Source organism: Crocuta crocuta, unplaced genomic scaffold, assembly GCF_008692635.1.
Source record: "Crocuta crocuta isolate KB4526 unplaced genomic scaffold, BGI_CrCroc_1.0 scaffold162, whole genome shotgun sequence".
In the NCBI taxonomy this organism is placed as follows: Eukaryota; Metazoa; Chordata; class Mammalia; order Carnivora; family Hyaenidae; genus Crocuta; species Crocuta crocuta.
In genome coordinates this window covers 1,992,580-2,017,189 of record NW_027529433.1, presented here as the reverse complement: position 1 = coordinate 2,017,189, position 24,610 = coordinate 1,992,580, and the positions used below count along the sequence as shown (strand labels likewise).

Here is a 24,610-nt window from a genome sequence, read left to right as displayed (position 1 = left end):
GGAAACAATTTCATTCATTTCTAATTAGAAACCCATGGAAAGACTCTGAAGCCCTGATACTCTCTTCTTTGATCCCTGTCCATCTAGTTACTGCTGTAGGATCCTTAGTTGTCTGAAACTGTGAATTTAAAAAAAAAGCTTACTTAGTTACTCAAGCTGAGCATTTTTAATTTGTTCTAATAGTTGAGGCAGAACAACTATTACCACAACTGCAGGAAAGCATTGTCAAAGCCAGCAGCTATGAGGTACCGTTCTTTTTTTAGGCTGCTTTTATCTTTGTACTAGAGAAAGACTTGTTCTATTTTTGATGTTTAGAATCTCTGTTCTTTAAAGATTCAAAATTACATTTTAAAAAGAAAATGAAACTTAATTTTTACGTCTTGACTTTCGATAAATAAGCACCCTTCTCACTTCCACTCTCTAAATCCCAATGTATTTAATTACTAAAAATAATATTTTTAATATTTGGATTTTTAAACTATATATACTGAAAATGTTAGGTGTTGCAGTTCAGTAAGTCAAGTCTACCTGAGATTTTCAGTTCCCTACTTATGCAAACTAAGAAGAGATATACTAATTTTTTGGCTCATTATCTAAGATTAGAGGTGTTATCTATAACTTGCAGGGAGAGGGAAGGGGAGTTTCTCCTGGTTTTGATTATTACCTAAAACTAACTCTGAAATGGCCACAGTCAGGAAGGATAAGAGGAAAGGAAAATTACTGGGAGTAAAGACAATATGAAGGTTAATGATAAAAAGAAATTGAGAAAACATGTAGAGTATTTAACTATATGCGTATATAACAGTTTGGTAAAAAAAAAAAAAGGTGCTACTGGTAATAGAAGAGTTATATAGAAGTTTGGATGGGAATAGCACAGCAGATAAGTGTACTTATTTAAAATTTTTTAAATGTTTATTTATTTTTGAGAGAGAGAGAGAGAGAGACAGAGGGTGAGGGATGGAGCAGAGAGAAAAGGAGACAAAGAATTCAAAGCAGGCTCCAGACTGAGCAGTCAGCACAGAGCCGGACAAGGGGCTCAAACTCACAAACTGTGAGATCATGATCTGAGCCAAAGTCAGATGTTTAACCAACTGAGCCACCCTGGTATCTTTGAAGGTATTTTCAAAATGTAGGACTTATTTCCAGAAATAAATTAAATAACCACCTCAAGAAACATTTAATGAGGGCTTGTAAATGTGTGTTTCTTTTCATTTTGTTTTGGTTCTATTTTTTTTGTTCTTTTTTTTCTTTTCGGTTTCAAGATTAGATTGTTAAATTAAATATTCTTTTTCTCTTTTTTGATTCATTTTGGAACTTTTTCTTTTAAAATATCAAGAATATTGTATTACCCTGAGCTTTGTTTTTGTCTTCATTGCTTTATGAATGTCATTTATATTGAGCTCTTTCTGGTCAATAACAACATCATGGAGAAAAAGGAATATTTCTTTCTATTTTTTGTTCTTCCTATTGCGTTATTGCTATGTCAAAGCATTAGGTCAGCTTGTTACAGTGCAGTCTTGCTAAAAATAGAACCTTTGGAAAATATACCCAGAACCAGTAGAGACATCTGCAAACCACCACTAGATGGCAAAGCAGCTTTCCCATTGCTAACATTATGCCTGCAAACAAAATATGACTTACCAACCTGCTGCAACATGTTTTCTACCGTATCAGAGTTACAATCAATTCAGATTTTAAAATATGGATGACCATCTCAGTCTGCAAATAAATTTCTTGCTATGCTTTATCTTCAACAAATATTTATAATCTTATTGATGTCAGAGTCTTAAATTTATAATCCAACATCAGTATATTATTTGTTTTCAACAGTTTCAGTTAAGAAAACTAAAGATCTAGTGAGTACAGTACTGCAAATTTATCAAGATAAAAATCAAAACAAAACATCATACATGGTAAAAATGAACCAAAGGCTCTAGAGACTTCAGAATCTACAAGCATATCCCACATCAATTGCATACTCAAAGATATCTACATTAGCACTTATTAGAAGATTATGTTTTTATACAAACGATAAAGATAAGTTTAGTTATACTGACAAAAAAACAAGATATAGTTTCCTACTTAAAAGTCTTCTTGTGGTAAAGACCAAAAAGGAGGGAAAAATAAAGAATTTTCACCCCCCACCTCAAATTTTCTTGGTTGAAATTTAAAATGCCCCTATCTTCAAAATGGGACAAAAGTTATAATAGATTCACAAGAGAAGCTTTCTTGTTGCTCAAATCTATAAAATTACAGAACTTCATAAGGTGACAAAGAGTCTAATTATTTTAAACACAAAAGAACAAGAACTTTGTTTTGTTTTACGCATTTTACTAAACCATTTTGATTGTTATATTTAAGCGAGAAGAAAATTTAATTGGTTCAAGGAACAGTACTTATTTTATTCAATAAATTGCAGGAATCAAACTTTGCCTGTCTTTTCATAAGAATGCTATGAAAATGAATAGCAGATTGATGCTGTCAATACACAATTAATATTTCTTAGCATACAATGAAAACTTTGAGTAAGATTCTAGTACATGGATAGGAGACTCAAAGTATAGACTCATTCTCAATGTTGACTATGCGTACCTACCATCACAATAACAGGTTTTCTTCCATGAAAACTGCCAAATTCTAGTTAGATCAATGGTCGCTTCTATGGTCTTCCCTCTGACCCAACAGCAAGACTTCCCAATTTAAGAAAGCTGTTCTAGGGGCGCCTGGGTGGCTCAGTTGGTTAAGCATCAATGACTTTGGCTCAGGTCGTGATCTCATAGTTGGTGGGTTTGAGCTCCACGTTGGCCTCTGTGCTGACAGCGCAGAGCCTGGAGCCTGATTTGGGTTCTGTGTCTTCCTCTCTCTCTCTGCCCCTCCCCTGCTTGTGCTCTGTCTTTCTCTCTCTCTCAAAAATAAATAAACATTAAAAAATTTTTTTAATAATAATAATAAAAGAAAGCTGCTCTAAAGTCACTCACCAGTTCTATCGCAAGTCACTTTGAAAATTTATAGGGCTGTGTATACCAATTAATCCTCAGAAAGAAACCTCTAAGTAAATAAACATGTATCTTACTTTAAATGGCTGTATTTTACTAAATTGATACCTCCTTATGCATGATATATTATTCCAGTTATATTTTTCTTAATTGGCCTCCTACACAATAAAAGAAGCTCTCCCATTTAAATAAAAGTATCAGAATTGAAGTATAAACAATCATAATATCTGTCACAAATGAACACTAATCTAAATTTTACAATATCATCATATAACGAATAGAAGTCAAATCTACTGAATCAGGTGCTGTATGTGCTAATGACAACCTCTTCTTTCCTTAGTTTCATTTTTAAAATTACATTCTAATAGGCTGAATCCTTTCTTAACCGAGTCTCTTTCCAGCTGACTCCAAATAAGCTTTGCATTTCCTCAGTAAGAATGAGGATTCAAAACTATTCTCATAATCTGGATAATTCTTGGAGTTGAATGTCTCTTTGGAATTGAATTAGAAACTGGTATTTCAGCTTGAATTGTGGTTGTCTGCTGTTATTTCTACTCACATGAGGCAGTACTCTTCATTAACAGCAGGCATTATGGCCAGAATCACACTGAAGTATTGACAAATCACTGTAGGAAACCAAGGCTGATATTTAGGAAACACTTGGGTAGACTAACCCCATCATTATATGAACCAAGATAATAACATCCTATTTCTTTTTTAAAAATTTGACAGTTTGAGTTTCAGTATTTCAAAGAGGTATTCCTAGGGAGACTGGACATTAAGCCTGTTGAATGGGGAAAAAGAGTATTTGGGATTAGCTAGAATCATCTCCCTGGATGAAGAGAAATGACATGTACGAAACTCAAACATATCTAGCTTTTTCTACCTTCTACCTTTCCTAACTCAGATAAAGATATTGAAACTTGCCAGAGATCTAAAGTAGGAACCTCAGAATGATCCTTGAATCTGCCAACTCTTTTTTTTTCCTAACCCTAATTTTGTTAATCAACTAAAGCCTATCAAATAGAACTATGAATTGCTTCTTCTTTTCAAATCTATTGCCACTACTCTTTGATAGGTCTACAATATCTCTTCCCTGGGCTACCGTACTAGTCAACCGACTGGTATCTGCATCCATTCTCTTAAATGAATTCTGTTGTCTTTATCTTTTAAGTGTTAGTGTTCTGGGATTTCAGTTGCATACTCTCTTACTCTCTCACTCTGCACTTTCTTGCTGGATAATTAATCTACCCCTGTGGACTCAAGTGTCCTTAATATGATGGTAAACCTGCAATATTTATCTCTAGCCTGGATCACTACCTTAGGCTTCGATGTGTATGTTCACTGGCCTAAAGGATACCTCTATCTGGAAGTCCCACAGGAATGTCATCTGTCCTACCTCAAAACTACTCCTTGTTTTGAGGACTCTATCTCAGAAAACCCCATCTGCCCAGGTTAGAGAAGGAAACCAGGGTATTATTCTTGGATTATTTTACTCATATCCACTGCATTTATTTGTCTCTTAAATCCGTTCATCTCTCTCCATACGCAGTGCCACTCTCTTAGTTCAGGCCATCATTAAATCTCACGTGGATCACTGTACCAGTCTCCTAAGTAGTCTTCCTACCTTCAGATCTGTCCCTCTGAAATCCTGGCTACACAATGGAGTGATTTTTCTAAAAGTACAAATATTAACGTCCCTCTCTCCTGCTTGAAATCCTTCAATAGTTTATTACTGCCCTTAAAATCATGTTCAAATTCTTACCTGACCTATAATCTCCTCTAGGTTCCTCTGGAGCCTCACCACCAGCCACTTGCCCTTTAGCTAATTAAGCTCCATTGTTTTGTTTTGTTTTTTAAATATTTAGTTTCTCTCTTTTCCCTTCTGGCCCTTTGACAACTCTTTTTCTACTTCCTGGAACACTCCTTCCCACTCTTCTTGCCTCCTTGCCTAACTCATCCTTAGATGCCAGTTTGGATTTCATTGACTAATTTGAGAATACTTTTCTAACAATGACCCTCCCAAGATTGGGTTTGGTGGTCTTCTGATTTGCTCTAAGAGTACACTCCACTCATTTATTACAGCCATTTTTTTTCTATACTCTTGCCTTGTTTCTCTCTCTCCTTAACCACAATATATGCTTTTTTGAGGACCTCTATACTTTTGTTTATATTATTTCCACTTTCTGGAATATCCTTCCTCTGTTTTTTCCCCCCCTGGAAAACTTTTTGTAAAGCACTCCCAGCTTCAATTCAGGCAGATTTAACAGCTCTTCTTCTAGGTCATCACAGAACCTTACACACTTGACTCTGTTACAGTACATACCTTGGTATATTACAGTTATTTATTTTTAATAATGCCTCTGGATAGATAGTGGACTTTGGGAAGGTACATATTACCATACTCATTTTTAGATGCTTACCACAGTGCCTGGCATGTAGTAGTGGTAGTAGTTCTTAGGTATGTATCACACTGGAATAATTAATACAAAGTTAACTGTGTTTCAACTATTCTTACCAAGAATCAGGCAGAAGACATGTAAGAGGAAAATGGTTAATTTAACAAAATGTGAAAATGTCTGGGTTTATACATCTTGGTTTTACCCTGGAAGTATCTGGCTTTCTTCTCAACCCAACCCTCTTTTTAAAAGTGCCATTTAGAGAGCTACTACTAACTTTTATATGTAAATAAACTCTTCTGATTTATTCCCTAACTCTAATTCATCCTTGATAAGAGAAAGAGAACATGAGGAAAAAAAATTAAATGAGCTAAAAATATTTGATGAATAATGATCAATTACGAACTTTAAAAGGTAAATTCTATGGCAGAAGTCCAGAAAGCCTTGATTTGAATCCCAACCCTGTCACTTTCTGACTTTGTGCAAGCAACTTATCTATCAAGACTTGATTTTTCCATCTATGCAATGTGAACAGTAATAATACATACTTCATTCCTAAGGTTACTGTGAGAATTGAGTTTACATATGTAAAACATTTAAAACAAAGCTTAATGTATATTAAGTGGTTAATAAGTGTTAGCCAGTATTATCATCTTAAATGGAGATTGTTTACTTAATAATCAAAAGTTATAATATGTTCCTAGATTATAAGAAATGTAATGATGGTATGGATTAACTAACAAATGACTATCAAGGACTTTGAAAATATAAAAGCACTAAAGTGAGAAATTAGTTTCTAAGTACCTAATGTAATTCATTAACAATATAGCATATTACATTCATTCTCATAATGCCTTCCAACTCTAGTTCTTAATTCCTAAGTTCTTGCTAATTTTCTCAAAGGATGTTATAAAATTAAGTACGTAGTAAAAAACAAACAAACAACCTCAGAATCTGTACTGGTTTGTGTTAGAAAACTGTTAGAATTAAATGGAAATAAAATAAATTTAAAAGTGATGTATTAAAATTTTAAAATCATTATCATCATTGCTAAAATGAATGGTGTTGTTGAAATTTTAAAATACTAACATTTGTATTTAAAATCTGATTTTGAAATGTCAATAATAGTATTAGTTAACAATTCTAGCTTAAAAGCCAAAAAGATAATTATCAAAATACCTTGATATAGCCTGTAATTCTGATAAATGAAAAGGTTATGATTTAGCCATATTTTGAAACTACAGCCAAATCTTGATTATCTTTGGTCTGTGGAGGTCCGGATGGCTGGAGCAGTTTAAAATCTATATATGATTCTAGAACTTCATCTTTAGCCTCTTCTCCCGTCACATCTTTATCACAGTTAACTTAAGGGGCCAGTTTGCATTTCCAAACTCCCGTCTTTTTTACTTGAACAAGGAAATGTCAAAATAAATAAGTGAATAAAAATTTGACAACAAATAAAACACAGGAAGAAAGGGCTAATCTATACACTAGATAACCATTCTCTGAATAATCAAGAGTTGGCTACACACATTCCGTTTACCTTAAGAATCGAAATAGCCTCATTCTCCTTCATATGTTTAAATAAAAACAAACAGGAGTTCCTATGCCTTAACATCCCCATCAGAGGCGTTCTGAGTACCTGAAAGAACCCTGGTGGCACAGGACCTACTGGCATGCCATCTCCTGGGGGAATGTTTCCTAGCACTGGGCTGGGAGCTGCTGCAGCACTCTGCAAAGAATAAAGGAGAAACAAACCTATATCATTACAGCGAAGGCACAAAACCAAAGACTAACGGTACTAGCTTGTCGGAAGGGAAGGTTTTTCATTCCCAGGAATAAATATTGGTAATTTCCCCCACTCTAGAGGTAAACAAAGAAACAACAGTTAGTTTACTATAACTAAGTTATTTAAACTTTCCGAAATCATAGGATTTTAAGAAGATGGTATCTTTCAATGATATCTAAGAGGCAAATAATAGTATGACAAAAAGATAAAAGTGTTAAGTACATACTTCATTTAAGGCACAGGCATTATGAATGACAACATCAATAACAAATATGGAAATATGTAGGTAGTAAGTATGAAAATGGTGGTTACAGACGTTGGACAAAAGAACTTTTTTTTTTAAGATTATGCTTTGCTGTGTCATAAACAAGTACAATTAATTTTCTGCTTATAGGTGGCAACACATTATTCAATTTCTGATATGCTATAACTGGCAGCCAAAATAGAACTGTTAGCAAAAACAGTGTGGTGAGGATGAAAAAGTAATTAGGAGGCTGAATCAAAGAATTTGATTTAGAAAGATTAGTCTCATATAAATAGATTATGGAAAAAAAAAACGATTGAAGACTCAGTCTATTTCACTTACCCTAGAGCTTCATGAAATAGGAGTACGAATAATTTTGAGTTAGACTCTTTGTAATCAAAGATAGGTTTTAGGTTTAATTCTTATGCAGAATAGTAATACATGTCACTATTATATAACCATGGGTTTTCATCCCCCTACCTGGTTAGACGTATTATAAATATTAATAACAGTCAAGAAGGGACCAGAAATATGCTGAAGAAAGATCAGTATGAATCCAATAGTTCTGCTATGAAAGAACTCATGACAAATAATGGATCTAGTATATCTTATATCTGTCACACTGTCCTTGCCTCTACATCAGTGTATTCATTCATGCATTAATATTCCATTAGAAGGTACAATATCAATATATTTATAGCCTACATTTCCTGGTGTGTAAACTGATAAAAATACTAACACGTGTTTATTCTATAATATTAGTAGTTGTTAATAATGAAGACCAATGATTTTGGTGTGTTTCCTGAGAAAAACGTAGATTTAAATGTAGTTATCTAAAATGTTGCTTACCTATGAGTGCCAAAATTCTAAGCTTCTGATAAAGCATATAAGTATAAAAGGAGAAATAATATTTCTTAGATACTAAGATTAAACATTTATGTTATTTTAAGCAAAAGCATGCAATTTCATTAGTGTACATCAAATGCCTACCATTTGCCAGATACTGTTCTATTTTGCTTTATGTATCAACATTCATGTTTTTAAAAAATGAAAGGCAAGTCATTTCCTTTTTTCATTTAACTAAACTGGTATAAAATTTTAATACACAATATTACAGTGAGAGGAAAATTTGCTACCAAACGTTTATCTTATTTTAGTTTAAATATATATGATTACAACTTGATCTAGGAAGAAAGATCTGATCTAGATCCTTTGACAGTCAATTACTATCATGCGGAAGGTACTCTCAGTACTAAAAACTAGAGATAAGATGTCACTATTCTAATTAATTGCAGAAGAGAAATATTTTTGAGACAAGTTTGTAAACCACTCTCACTTATATTTTTATAGAAATGTGTACTATAACTTTATGCCAGTTTACAAAAATAAAATAGAATTCAATGAGTTACTGCAACTTCTTAATGTAATTCAAAGAAGCTATTCTCCCCTCAATCCAACATCTAAATTAAAATTCAAGAAGTAAAAATATTGGGTCATCATTGGCTCCTTTATTTTTTTCTTTTTGGGGACTACATTGGTTAAAGGTATATAATATGCTGGTTTTTTTTCTTCATTGTTCTGAATTATTTGTGCTCCCTATGATTTGTTTCAGCTATTATTTAAAAGTGAAACAAAATGTATGATTCAGATGAAGATTTAAGAAAATTAAATCTTTATAATGCCTTATTAGTTTTCATTTTATGACTTCAAAATTATTGAATAAATTCATTCAAAATATATATTGCCAGGAACTTTAAAGCTGTGCAATATAGCAGTTAACACTATAGAAAAAAAAAAAACAACAAAATCCTTGCCATTTGGAACTTAACATTCTAGTGAAAGAAGAAAGATAATGGTGAGTGCTATGGAGAAAAAACTAGCAAGGAAGAGGGAGTTCCAAATAAAGGGGGTAGGGATTATAACTTTAAATAGAATAGTTGCGGAGGGAGTGCCTGGATGGCTCCTCAGTTAACCATCAGACTTCAGCTTAGGTCATGATCTCACCATCTGTGGGTTTAAGCCCAGTGTTAGGCTCTGCACTGGCAGCTTAATGCTTGGAAACTTCAGATTCCATTTTTTTTCTCTCTCTTTCTGCCATTCCTCTGCTTGTGCTCTCTCACTCTCAAAAATAAATAAACATTAAGAAAAATAGAATATTTAGGAATGAATGAATAAATCACATAAATTAATAGATCAGGTTATGGTGACTAACTTATTTTTTTTTAAACATTTATTTACTGAGAGACAGAGACAGAGCTTGAGTGGAGTAGGGGCAGACAGAAAGGGAGTCACTGATTCTGAAGCAGACTCCAGGCTCTGAGTTGTCAGCACAGAGCCCAAAGCAGGGCTTGAACTCACGAACTGCAAGATCATGACTTAAGCCAAGTCAGATGCTTAACCAACTGAGCCACCCAGGTACCCCACTAACTTATTCAAATATGCCTCTTGCTTTGCTGTTGAGAATGTCTTCCTACATTTCAAGATGCACAAATTCTTCATTTGTACTCTATTCCCTTACAGTGGCACAAGAATTTTATGTAATTTTTTCTTTCCTAATAATCATACTTAGGGCATAACATGAGAAGTGTCTTGAAAACAGAAGGGTTTTATAGCTAGATAATTTATAGTATAGAGCATGATGATTTCATTTTCTGGTGTGATAGTAATTTCTATCCTTGGTTTAAGGATACAAAGTGATGTGATATAATCTTAGTATTTATCCAGTTTGTTTACCCCCTATAAAGCACTAGTTCAGAGCATTTCAACCGAAACTTCACTTGTGAACCACATTTTTGAGGTAAATTATGCATCCAGTCTTCTGGGATTTATTGACAAGGGCTAATTCACCCTTTATTGTACTGTGTGGACTCAAGCTTAGAGTATCATTGGGTACATCATTGAAATCATTAACAAATACTGATCTGATAACAAATACTACAGGGGTACACTAAAATGCACTCCAAGCACTGTAAAAGAGTTTATTTCTCAAATTGCCTAACTTGCTCATTTACTGCAATATATTGTATGCTTTGAAACTGTAGGCAAAATGAGAAATACGTCTTGAGAATTAGGAATGTATGTAGAAGAAAGAAATACAAAATTTCTTCGTTTCATTGCTACAATTTCTGAGACCTGTTTCAAGCTTACTTCCAACATGTAAGAAATTTCTCTTGGGGCACCTAGGTGGCTCCGTCGGTTGAGCGCCAGACTTCATCTCAGGTCACGATTTCACTGTTCATGGATTCAGAGCCCTGTGTCAGGCTCTGTGCTGATAGTTCAGAGCCTGGAGACTGTTTTGGAATCTGTGTCTCCCTCTCTCTTTCTGCCCTAACCCCTCCCTCATGCTCTCTCAAAAATAAGTTAAAAAAATTATCTCTTGACTTGAGGATCTACAGAAAGTTGTTGGCTCTAACTGATAAAGTATGTATTATTCTTGAGGGTTGTGGTGACTAAATCACAGAAAAAGTATAAATAGTTTAACTGTATTAAGATCTAGTAGAAAGTATTAGTTTTACTGGGTTTGTGTGAATTCTCATTGGAATCACATGGAAAATCCTTTATTATATAATATATGCGTGATTATTGAGGGTTGAGTTTTTATTTTCCCTCTCTCATAAAAAGAAAACCATGCAAATATTATAGCTTTAAAATATATCTTCTTACTAAACTGAATACATAAGACTTCAGGGCAAATGTGAAAAAGTCATCGTTAAAAGTGTTTTGTCTCTTGACTGTATTAATTTCTATGCTTTCCATATATACTTTCAGATATGTATTTTCTAGCTGCTTTTCAATCATTTATTTTGTCACAGGTCTTAAATTTCAAGGTTTTTTGAGAGTGACAACTTTACTTTTTCTTTTTATAGTTCCCTAAATCACTAATATAACTGTACCTACTTTTTATATACACAATGTATTAAATTTGGGGAATTATTTGCTTTCCCAAGGACATACAAAAATGAACTTTAAAGAGTTACCATGAAATCTTTACATGTTGTTATATATTTATCTTTGTTTAAGTCTGTGTGGCCATTTTCCTCTCTTGGACTTCTTATACTTATATCATTCTATCCTTTAGGAAGGCACAAGTCAATTTGTGCCCCTTCCTTCCTTTTTTGGTGTTGTTTATTTTCCCCTTGTATACATGTCCAGCACCATTTCCCACTCTCCCCTTTCCTCTTAAATGCTATTATATAATTGGATGTAAAAAATATTTTCGTTCTCCCTCTAATTTCCTATTTCTGAATTTAGAGAACAGAGAGATAAACTGTTATTTTATATTTTATCTTCTTAAATAAAAGTCTGAAATTAAAACCAAAAGAAATCTTATTTTAATCTTAGTTATTATCACTAGTGGACTCTGGTAGAAAAAAAAAGTTCTATATACTTTGTTATGGAGGTTTCAAAACAATAGGCATACAATAAAATTTTGCTTAAAAATAAAATTAGGATATAATTGATTACTAAATTAGTCAGCATTTATCAAGATTCTATACATTAAATAACTTATAGTTTTATTTAATAAGAATGTTAGAGAATCGGTTTTCTATCAGGAAATCAAGATAAAATGTCTATACTTGGCTCAATAGAAAAAAATATTTAAGTATATGTAAAATTATGAAGGTAATGATAGAACTAAAATAGTGACACAATTATTAGAAATTGAAAGGACGAGGATGAGCACTGAGTGTTATATGGAAACCAACTTGACAATAAACTATTTGTAAAAATAAATGAATTAATTAAATTAAATTAAAAAAAAAAAGAAATTGAAAGAACTATTAAAGGGAACAGTGAGTAGGGGCACCTGGATGGCTTAGTTGATTAAGCTTCTGACTTCAGTTCCAGTCATGATCTCAGAGTTGGTAGGTTCAAGCCCCACATTGGGTTCTGTGTTGACCACTCAGGAATCTGGAGCCTACTTTAGATTCTGTGTCTCCCTCTCTCTCTGTTCCTCTCCCACTTGTGTTTCTCTCTCTCTTTTTCAAAAATACATAACTTTAAAAAAAAAAAGAGTCCCTAAAAAAACCAATACTTAATAAAAAAAAAGGAAGAGTAAGAAGAGATTGCTCATGGAGTTGTTGAAATTTACCATTACTATTTTTATGCCATATGCAGGTATTTTTTTGAGAAACATTTTAAATGGTGATAACTGGGGGCGCCTGGGTGGCTTAGTCGGTTAAGCGTCTGACTTTCGCTTAGGTCATGATCTAGCGGTTCGTGGGTTCAAGCCCCGCGTCGGGCTCTGTGCTGACTGCCAGCTCAGAGCCTGGAGCCTGCTTCAGATTCTGTGTCTCCCTCTCTCTCTGATCCTCCCCCCCTGCTCGCGCTGTCTCTCTCTCTCTCCTAGAAATAAATAAAACACTAAAAATTTAAAAAAAAATAAAATGGTGATAATTGGTATCTTGTCTTCAAAAATTTAAAGCGAAGCACAGTCAAATATCTGGCTGTTGACAGAAAACATTCTTTATTATACTAAGAAATCTTTCTATGCCTAGTATTCTAAAAACAATTTTTAAAGAAATCAGGAATAAAAAAAGATGCTTTGCCTTTTTATATTTGATTGTTATTTTTGTTTGTGTGTGTATGAAGCATGATATAAGTAATCATATATTTATAGTTTTCTTAAAGCATCATCATATTTCTGAGATAAGGCATGATGATCATGGGTGACCCTTCTTTTAATAAGGCTAATGAATTATATTTGCAATACTGTATTCAGGGTCTTTACATCTATATCCTAAATGAGACAGGTTGAGAATGCTCCTTGCTGTATTATATTTTTCAAACTTGAACATCCAGATTATTCCACCTTCTCAAAATGAACTGGATGGCAAACTATCTTTTATAATGCTCTGGAGAAGTTTTATAGTATGATGTTTATCTGCTTTCTGAAAGTTAAAAAATATTCAGCAGTAAAACTGCCTGAATACAAAGGCAATTTTGGAAATAATTATGGTCATTATTCTTTTTATATTTTCTAAAACGTCTATTTGCTTCAATTCTGTTCATTTACATTTTTCTCAGAACAGTTCATTGCATTGAGAGTTTTAGTTTTAGCCACATACACACTACTTTTACATACTTAAAAAAAAAAGTCCTCTGTAGCAGCTAGGAGATGACAAGCATCTGTTGTCTCCTTTGCCCATGGTAATAGGAATGTAGCCAAGCACACAGCAGCCAAACTACATCATACTTCTGTTTCCCTTATTCTAACCAAGAATTAAGGTTCTTACTAATGAAATGTGAGCGAGAGAGGTATGTGCCATATCCAGGCCTTGGTCTTAAATAGTTTGGATTATGTTCTACTTACATGTTTTTAAGATTTTATTTTTAAGTAATCTCTACACCCAATGTGGGATTTGAACTTACAGCCCCAGATCAATAGTCACAAGCTCTACCAACTGAGCCAGACAAGTGCCCCATCCTACTTATTTTTAATTAGAGATCTAACGCTGTCACACTGACAAAAACAATGCCCTGTACAATGGCAGAATGCCACCAGCCTCAATCTCTGGATGACTTTGTGGAGCAGATCTCACCTGCCCTGAACTGTCTTACTGAACTGTTTGGCTCTAAAACAGATGATGATTCATTTTATCTCTCCTAAACTGAATTAGCATAGTCATCATTATCTTTGCCAGAAATTGTTTTTTTTTTTCTGTTTTATTAACATGTTAACTTTTGTTCTTTTATTGTCTCATTTCTCATCCCTTTTTTAAGGCTTTATTATTTTCAAATTTCTCAATTAAATTAGTAACTAATATCTTTTTTCTTTCTTGTTTTAATACAAAGAACATAAAACTGAAAGTATGGCTCTGAATTTACCTTTGATTAAATCTGTAAGGTCTGATGTTGATCCTCACGATTTTTTCCCTAAATCATCTAATCAATATAATTTTGATTTCGCAAACAGTTACTGGATATAACTGGAAACCAAAATTATACTGATTAGATGATTTAGGGGAAAAAAATGAGAACACTAACATCAAACCTTATAGATGTAAACAAAGATATATTTTAATTTATAAATGGTTCAAGGCTCTTTTTTTGGTTGTTTTTAATGTCTACCTTTCCCAATTGTGTCTAGGTAAGATGTACTATACAATTTTTATATTTAGGAAATTGTTAAACATTTTTTGTGGTTTAATTAACAATCGATTTTCATAATGTCCCCTGGATATTTAATAAAATATTCATAGTCTACATTTTTATCCATTTGCATTACATCTTTATATTGTCTCCATTTTTTGTTCCCTTGCTCGTTCAAATATATATAATACCCTACAATTGTTGTTTATCCATTTCTCCCTTATTTTTCATGTCACTGCCTTGAATCTACTTTGACTGAAATTAATATTGCAAACTTTTCTTTCTTTGTGTTTATTTTAATCTCCCATCCATTTATTTTTAAATTTTATGCTATATTTGCTTTACTTGTGAGCAAGAAAACCCCTCTAATATGAATCTAATGAAATGGCCTTTAAAATTAAAAAAAAAACCCACAAAAAGGCATCATTTACCTTTCTGGGTGAAAAATGAAGTTAGCTTAGTCTTCCCATTCTACATCATCCTCTTCCAGTTCCTAATTCTTATTATAAACACCTGGAGTTTTAGGCATAAACTTTTTGTTTTTAAAAATTTGTTATCATCTCTTATTTTCAGTAATAATTTTTGACCTCTACAATCAGTTTTGCAATGATACTTTCAGCATTAAGAATAATGAACTCCAATTTTATTGTCTTCCCGATCAGTCTCTTAAAAATAACATTTGCTACTAATGAGTTTTAATTTTTATACATTTCTAAGTTGACTGAAGGATATATAAATATCATTTTCCAAACCCTTATATATGTAAATGTCTTTGTTGACTCTCATCAAAACTACAGATACCACTGTTTAGTGTTGGAAAAGTCTGATTCTGTCCTGATTTTTGTTCCTAGGGATATAATCTATTTTTCTCTTCTAGGTATTTGGAGGATGTTTTCCTGATACTTATAATTCCCAAATGTTTCAATTCCATATCGAAGTACTGGATTTTTAAACTACTTGCCTAGAATTATGTTAACTTTTTCAGTGATCATTTACCTGGGTTATTATTTTCTAATGATAGAAAGTTGGGGTGGAAATCTTTTCAGTTAACAGTTGTAAGATCCGACAAACCTCAAAGGATCATTCCTTGCAAATGTCATTAGTTACTAAGTAAACAGTTAAGATGTTATTGATAACTAAGGAAATATGCATAGGAATCCTGCCAGGAAAAGATTTTCATAAGTTATTGGCGGCATGGGAAACTGGTACACTTGTAGGAAGCACTCTACATGTTTCTATCATGTGCTATAAAAAATTAATAAATTTTGACTAAGTGATCCTTCCTTTCAGATATTATTCAAATATAAATTCTGAACTATGAGAAAAATAGTATGCATAAAATATGTTCACGGTCATATATTTATAGTATGAAATAGTTAAAGTAACTTTAAAATTCAGCAATGTAATGCTTAAATTGTAGTACATCTAAGTGACAAAACATGATTCAATTATTAAAAATAATGGNCTCTCTCTCTCTTTCACCTAGAAATAAATAAAACATTAAAAATAAATAAATAAATAAATAAAAATAATGGTTACAAGTGGAATTATCCGGGAAATATAGGAATTTATTTATGATATAACACTATATGAAATGTGCCAAACACAAGAGGTGAGTATAGCATGACTATAATTATGCAAATGTTAAAAAATAATCTATGAAACACTGTGGGTGGATGCATAAAGTTAACTGTTAAAATTATATAAGTGATATTTTAATAAAATTTCTACAAATTTTCTGAGATGTCATATTATTTCTATTCCTAACATAAAAAAATTTTATATGTTAAATATACACAGTGTCAGTTTTGTCAATAGCTATATAATAGGGCCAAATGCTGAGTACCTGGATGGCTCAGTCAGTTAAGTATCCGAGTCTTGATTTTGGCTCAGGTCATGACCTCATGGTTTGTCAGATTGAGCCTGTACGGGGCTCTATCTCCCATGACACAGAGGCTGCTTAGGATTCTCTCTCTGCCCCTCTCCTGTCCACACACATTCCCTCTCTCAAAAGAAAATAAATAAACTTAAAAAATAGGACTAAATGCTAATAACTTTACTTAAAGTAAACCTAATCCCTAAAATTTAAGGTTAAATAATAGGTAGATATTTCAAACTTAAACACAAAGTCTATTTCAACATAATAAAAATAAAATATTTTAATTTTAAGGCTACAAAGGATAAGTTGAGCTCTGTGCTGACATCTCGGAGCCTGGAGTCTGCTTAGAATTCTGTGTCTTCCTCTCTCCCCATTCACACTCTATTTCCCTCTCAGAAATAAACATTAAAAAAATTGTTTTAAGTAAAATGAAATGGGGATATCTATGACAACATTTTTAGCATTCATATACATTCAGCCCTTGAGAAATATTGTCTTCATATGAATGCCAGAAATTAGGTAAGTTATTATTAAAGCAATAAGCCTGCATTATGACTACATGGTCAAACTATAGACCTATCTAAATTTTTTCATTAATACTCCTCCTCCCCACACACAAACATTTTAGTTACTTAATAATGTAACCTTCACCAGTATTTCAAAATACCATACATATTTAAAGAAAAACACAAGGAAAAGATGTTAGAAGTATTAATGTTGTAACTTCTTTCACAAGTTTTTAACCATAATAGATTCTAGTAGATCTAGAATCTAGAAAAGCTCTACTTTTCCTTTTTGACCTTAAAGATGGAAGCCTTGGCATGTGACTTCAGCTCAGGTCATGATCTTGCAGTTCATGAGTTTGTGCCTCGTGCTGGACTCTGTGCTAACAGCTTAGAGGTTGGAGCCTGCTTCAGATTCTGTGTCTCCCTCTCTCTCTGCCCCTCCCTCACTCACACTCTGTCTCTCACTCTCTCTGTTCTCTATCAAAAATAAAAATAAACATTTAAAAAAAAGATGTAAGCCTTTGTCTTGTGTTTATACTATTGATTCAATACAAAAACCCCTGGGCTTCTACTTGTCTGAGAATCTAGGTTTTTCAACTATTCCTACTAGCACCTCGTAAGGGAATCTGAATTATCAGTTACCCCTTGGGAAAAAAATTCTCTCTGTGGTAGACAGAATGGCCCCCCCAATGATACTCATGCTCTAGTCCCTAGGGTGTGTAAATGCAGTAGCCTCTGTAAGCTCAAAGGAGGCCCTGGCTGACTCCACCAACCATAAGAAACTGAATTCTATAAACAGACTACATATGCTTGACAGTGGATGCTTCCCAGAGCCTCCTAAGGAGAGCCCAGCAGGCCCACATCTTGATTTCAGCCTTCAGAGACCTGGAGTAGAGAAACTGGCCCAGTCAACCCCGACCTCTGACCTATAAAACTGTGAGATAATAAACTTATGTTGTTTCAAGATGCTAAATTTGTGGCAATTTGTTACATCAGCAATAGAAAAATAAGACACCTGTCCCCTAAAATGACTACTTCACTTTGAAGAACATTTTTCATGGGGCATCTATAAATGAGGGAACTCTAATAATCCTTAGAGGTTACTATACTTGACCTGTTACACAATCCATACTTGCTAATTCTACCATTTTGATTACATCAGCTGTCCTGATGAAAAATAAACAACAGAACAAAACAGGTGGCTGTCAGAGGGAAGGGGTGTGGGAACATGAGGAAACTAGGTAAAAGGTATTATGAAGTACATACTTCCAGATATTAAGTAAATAAGTCACAGGGTAAAAAAGTACAGCATAGGTAATTTCATCAATAATATTGCAATAACTTTGTTTGATGACAGACGGTAACTACATTTATCATTGTAAGCACTTAGTAATGTAGAGAATTGTCAAATCACTACACCTTACACCAGAAACTAATAGAACATTGTATATCAACTATATTTCAATAATAAACTTTACACACACACACACCTCCTAGGTTAGGTATTGCAGCTTTCCTGGTCTCACAACTTTTTTAGTGGCTTTGAAGCATGTCACATGTAAATCAGTTTTTCCCCTTCCACAGTGGAGAAGTACAGCAAGGAGAACAATGGCAAATGCAGCATCTCTTCTTCAACTATAATTGCCTGCCAGGTTCCAATTCTGCCTTCCTCTTATCCACAAAGAAATGGCTTCTTAACTGTTAGCTTCAGGTCCCATCAATCCCATCTAGACTACCAAGCTAGCTCTTTGGTGGAGAAAATACAAAGACAACTGAAACCAGAGTTTAGGGTTCACCATGATGCCAACTTTGCTTATGGACCCTGTTCTGACCTTGCACAATGATTCAAAGTAACTAGGATCCAGTCTCATCCATGCAGCAAAAGGTCCATTTCTTACTTCCATTTGGGCTTCCAGCCTCAATTCCCAACTAACCAGGGGCTCAATGTCTAAGAGACTAGAGCAAAACATTCTACTGGGTTCTTTCCTTATATTAATTCTGAGGGGGCATGCTCTGTCACTGAACTTCCATTTCCACAGCTGAGTCTCCACTATTTGCAACCAGATTCCCTAGACTCCAACAGTTCACCCGTCTAGATACCTGCCCATTACTTCTTGTCATGAATCCCGGGTGGCTAGCACTTGCCACCTAAAGAGTATTTCCATTATTCATTAACCATCCTAATGATAACCACTTGCACATACATCCATCTACTGCTTGCACTAGCCTCCAAGATCTCCAAGGCCAATCTACTAAACTTTCTTGACTTCCTCTCAGTGGTCTGCTGTAGGACCTCTCTCAGTTGCTAACTCTGTTATCCTAAATGGCCTTGTCTTAGAATCCAAGGCATACTTGTTCTGATCACATGAACAGAGAACCTCTATTTTTAAGTTTTTTTAAAAAAATCTTTGCCACAGAACAGATTATAGTCATTGAGGTATAGGTCTTTATCAATAATATGAATTATTTTAATTTTTGATTGTATGTTTGATTTTTCCAGGAAGAAGGTAATCATTATATACTCATCTTTTAAAAAGTCATATCAAAGGGTGCCTGGGTGACTCAGTCCATTAAGTGTCCAACTCTTGGTTTCAGCTCAGGTCATGGTCTCGTGGTTGGTGAGTTCAATCCCCATGCTGGGTTCTGTGCTTAAAGTATGGAGCCTGGGTGGGATTCTCTCTCTCCCTTTTTTCTTTCTCTCTCTCTCTCAAAATAAATAAGTAAACTTAACATTATTTTAAAAAGTCGTATCACTTGTGAGTCAGTTAAAAAGTTTTGCAAAAAGCCGTATCTTGTCTGAAATATACTATTTCTTTTCAAATTTTCGGCTTTGGTGGGGAGAAATGTGAAGTCAATAATTTTCAGATTTTTCTATTACTAGCATTGTTGGGAAAAACCTGAAACGATATATTTGCAATAAAACAAATTTCTAAAAGTTCTCAAGTTTTACCTAGAACAAATAATAAAATATGCTTAAGCAAAATTGTAATAGGTTTAACAAAATAAATTTCAAGTTATTTCATGATATCACAATATTTTTAGATAAATTCTATACTAAGATTAATTTTTAAAGCTTCAACCTTTAATTGTCTTTAGTTATTTAAAGTATCTCATATCCCCCCCAAAGTTATTATGAATAAAAAGAGAACTTAATAGTAATTTAAGCAGAAATACAACTGTTTGGTTTTAAAAGATGTTACTGTTTTCTTAAAAGTAGCATAAGAGATGAAGTATAAAAAAGTACAAAATAAAAATAATAAACGTAAATATTTGTTTACATAGGCTGCAAACGAGAAACAGGACTAGCTTTTTTTTCTTTTAATAATGTTTTATTTATTTTTGAGAGAAAGAGAGAGAAAGAGCATGAGTGGGTAAGGGGCAGAGAGAGATGGAGACACAGAATCTAAAGTAGGCATCAGGCTCTGAACTGTCAGCACAGAGCCCTATGTGGGACTTGAACTCAAGAACTGTGAGATCTGGACCTGAGCCGAAGTTGGACACCCAACCAACTGAGCTACCCAGGTGCCCCAAAATATTTTTATTAATATAGATTAAAACTATGCTTAACCCTGCTACTGGGTTTGAAATTATTTAATTGAGGCCACAAGGCAAAATAAAACATTACTATATATTAGCACATATAAACATATAGATTAAAAGATACCTGCAAAGTATGCTTTTACATCTTTGTAAGGTTTTGGTGGATAGATCATCTAAAAAAGGTCTTAACAAAGATTTACAGATAGTACTTATAAAAGTACACTTAATCAGACTTAAAAAATGAGAAATTCAGGAGATAACTCTCTGTTGGAACAGGGGCAAAAGTAAAGAAGATCATATTACAAACTTGCTTTAAAAAAAAAACTAAATAAATCTTATGAGACAGTAGTGGAGACCCACGTAGCCAAACTTCATCCACCATTTATTCTAAGCTCCAACTATTCATGCTATACAGTAATCACTGACGTTCACCAGCTTGAAATCTGTAACATACTTAGTCATCAGAGAAAGATGGTAAACTATAGTTTCAACATAAATAGTATGAATATTTTTAAAAACAAGTATACCAAATCTTATATTACAAGGGTGTATTGGGTTCTAGAATATGCTAACACCCCTCAAAACACCTGAAATTCCTCTTTTGCAACTATCTGCCTTCAAACACTGTACCACCTTCTTTTGGGTGTTCTCAAGATAAGAAATCTTCATCTTTAAATGGTTAATTTGCTTTTTGGAAGCAGGCAAAATTTGGTTTAGTGTTTTGTAACAGCAGAGAGTAAGGAAGGATAAAAAGATTTCAAAATTTAAAAAAATTAACAGAAGGGCACATGGGTGGCTCAGTCATTTAAGTGTCTGACTTCGGCTCATGTCGTGATCTCCCGGTTCAGGAGTTCAGCCCCACCATCAGGCACTGAGCTGACAATGCAGAGCTTGCTGGGGATTCTTTCTCTCTATCTCTCGTTCTCTCTCTCTCTCTCTCTCTCTGCCCCTCCCTCCCCTACTCTTAAGGGCTCTTTTTCTGTCTCCCTCTCTCAAAATAAATAAACTTTAAAAAATTAGAAATAATTTAACAGGCAAGCCTATTCATATAAAATGGCTTGAAATTCAACTGCAAAAATCTGAAGTTCTTAAAATGTCAACATGATTGAAATGTTTTAGGTTTATATATATATATATATATTTAAATTTATTATATATTTTTAAAGATTTTATTTTTAAGTAATCTCTATATCCAATGTGGAGCTCGAATTTACAACTCTGAGACCAAGAGTCATATGCTCCAATGACTGAGCAAGCCAGGCACCCCAGGATTTTATATATTTTTAAATCATTTTTTTTACTTAATAATTTTTATTCATGAGTACATTTTTAAATCCAACAAATACTTGTGTCTACTAGGTATCTGATAGTACACCAAGGAAATCTTTTTATTGTTCTCAAGAACTTATAATCTTAGAGGAAGAAAGATAATTACACACATAGTAATTTACCAATGAGATAAATGCTAGAAGAAAATAAAAAGTGAGAGAAAAATGTACTTTGGAAGGTTACAGAACGTTTCCTAGAAGTAACGCTTATGCAGAGAAGCTGAAGAAAGAGCTGATGATAAAGGGGCAAAAAAGAAAAAGTGAGCTATTAGAGCTAAAATATTATAAACTAAAAGAATTAAAAAGTAAAGACCCTATGTTGAGCAAGAGAGTGTCAGAGTATAAGAAATAATAAGAAAGGTCAGTATGGCTGAATCACAGTGATTCCAAAGTGTGGCATGATTTTAACTTTATCAGAGGATCAATATAAAGTTATCAAGGAGTTTTGAGGAAAACGCACATGATCATCAGATATATGGTTTTAAATAGGTAACTGTGATAGCTCCCTTGAGAAAACTAAAATAAAGGGGGCAAGGAAAGATATCTTCTGAAGTAGCATAGTGATAGGCTGAGTTGCTTGGACATCAGTAAAGATGAAATGTAGATGGATAATAAATATTTTAGGGGCACCTGTCTGGCTCAGTTAGTAGAGCGTGCAACTCTTGGTCTCAGTTTTGAGTCCAAGCCCTACGTGAGGTATAAAGATTGCTTAAAAATGAAATCTTAAAAAAAAATGCTTCAAAGTTAAAAACGCCAGGATTGATGAAGGCAAATCAAAAGTGGGTAAGAAAGAAGGACAGGTCATGGATGACTCATAGATTTCTGGCATAAAGCACTGCAATGGTGCAATGAGACAGCCAACACTGGACGTGCATCAAGTGGGGAAGGAGTGGAAGAAGGGAGAAGCGTACGTTCACCTAGAATGCATGATACATTAAAAATGCTTACTAACAAGTCAGCCCTTACTATTTTCAGAAAGGAAATTCCAAGCCCCCTAACTTATTTAACAATCTTATCAAGCTTATAAATCCATTTCTTTTCATGTAAGTTCCTTCTATTCTATTTTCCTTATATTACAGAGAAAACAATTGACCACATCTTAGGAATGTAATTGTAGCAATATATACCTTCATCAGCAAAAGATGCATGTAAATTTATGGTTTCTGTAATCTTGTATAACTTCTATTGTAGGATCAACCACATTACATTAAGATTTTCTCTGTTCAGACTGAAACTACTTAGCCTTAAAGGGCCAGGCCTCTTTTCCTCCTTTGTATATATGCAGCATTTGGCAGTGCCTCAGATGTGGTCAGTAAAAATTGGCTGGACTAAATCACTGCTATTATAACATGTTTTGTTTCTGGCTAAAATAAAATTAATAAGTATCTTAAATCTAAAGTAACTTGCTTTATTTTAGGTCAGGTAAGCATATCAATTTGCTAGGTGACAAACTGACAGAAATCAATGAAGCTGATACTTGCTTCACTATTTTCCAAATAGGTTTAGATAGTTTTAAAGGACATTAAAATAGAATAAGTTATACAGTCTTCATGTTAGCACTTGCGGTAGGTGAATCAATGGTGCTATTACCTAGGAAATGTCAACTTATTTTTAGTATCATTTCATCTGAATAATTATTTGACTACTAAAACATGACCACATAATTCATTTTCAAGATCAAATTCTAATATATGGTTGCCAATCACATATGCTATTAAGTTAACTTCATTTTAAGTACCATTTTGAAAAATAATCCTTTTCTTTTGCTGTGAAATCACCATTGCTGATTATGCAACTAGATGACAGGTTTTGTCTAACAAAGTAAAATTTAAGGCAAAAAGCATTGGTAGTTACAAGGTCTTTACTTAATAATAAAAGGAACAATTTACAACAAGCAAGTTATAATGCATTCTTAATGCATCTAACAGTTTAACTTTAAAATATATATACCAAAACTGACAAAATTAAAAAGAGAAATGAACCTATGATCACAATGAGAGATTAACAGGCTTCTCAAAAACTTGTGTATTAAACAGGCTAGAAATTAGATTAGACTGCAATTAATAAGCTTGATTTAAAGGACAGTTATACTGGGGTGCTTGGGTGGCTCAGTTGGTTGGGCATCTGACTTCAGCTCAAGTCATGATCTTCTGCTCTGTGGGTTCAAACCCTGCATCAGGCTCTGTGCTAACAACTCAGAGCCTGGAGCCTGCTTCGAATTCTGTGTCTCCTTCTCTCTCTGCCCCTTCCCTGCTTACACTCTGTCTCTCTCTCTTAAAACTAAATAAACATTAAAAAAAATAAAGGACACTTATATGACCCAGCATCCACAAATAGAAAATATACGTTTTTAAAAAACACTCTTAGAATATGCAGAAAAAATAGATCAAACTAGGCCATAAAGAGCACCAAAACATAGCCAAGAATACATATATGCAGGATATTCTTTGAATATAATGCTATAAAATTGTAAAACTTAATTAGAAAATAATTTAGAAACTTAATTAGAAGTTAAATTAATAAAACATTTCAAACTTGTATACTTCTAGAGACTAAAAATACATTTTTCTAGATCTATAAAATCACAATAGAAAATTACTTAGATATGAACTCTAGAAACCCTCTATGTCAAAACTTATAAGGTATAGCTAAAGTGGTACTTAGAGAAAGTGCATAGCTTAAATGTATACTAGGTGACAGAAAGGTTAAGAAAATTAGATGTTCTACATTTGTCCCTGAAGAGCAATAAATATGGGAAGCTTCTTGTTTGCACTCCATTTCAAATTTACAAACATATTTATTATGTTTCTAGCTTGGATGTGGTCCTTTCCAGATAC

General features: G+C 33.5%; 1 protein-coding gene across 2 annotated transcripts in view; it reads right to left on the bottom strand.

The window, feature by feature from the left end:
* SSBP2 (single stranded DNA binding protein 2) overlaps positions 1-24,610 on the bottom strand; it is a 291,176-nt gene that overhangs the window by 77,797 nt on the left and 188,769 nt on the right. For both annotated transcript variants that reach the window (XM_077759863.1, XM_077759864.1), the window contains exon 5: positions 7,038-7,127. In XM_077759863.1, coding sequence (XP_077615989.1) covers positions 7,038-7,127 — 90 coding nt within the window. The remainder of the gene's footprint in view (positions 1-7,037; positions 7,128-24,610) is intronic.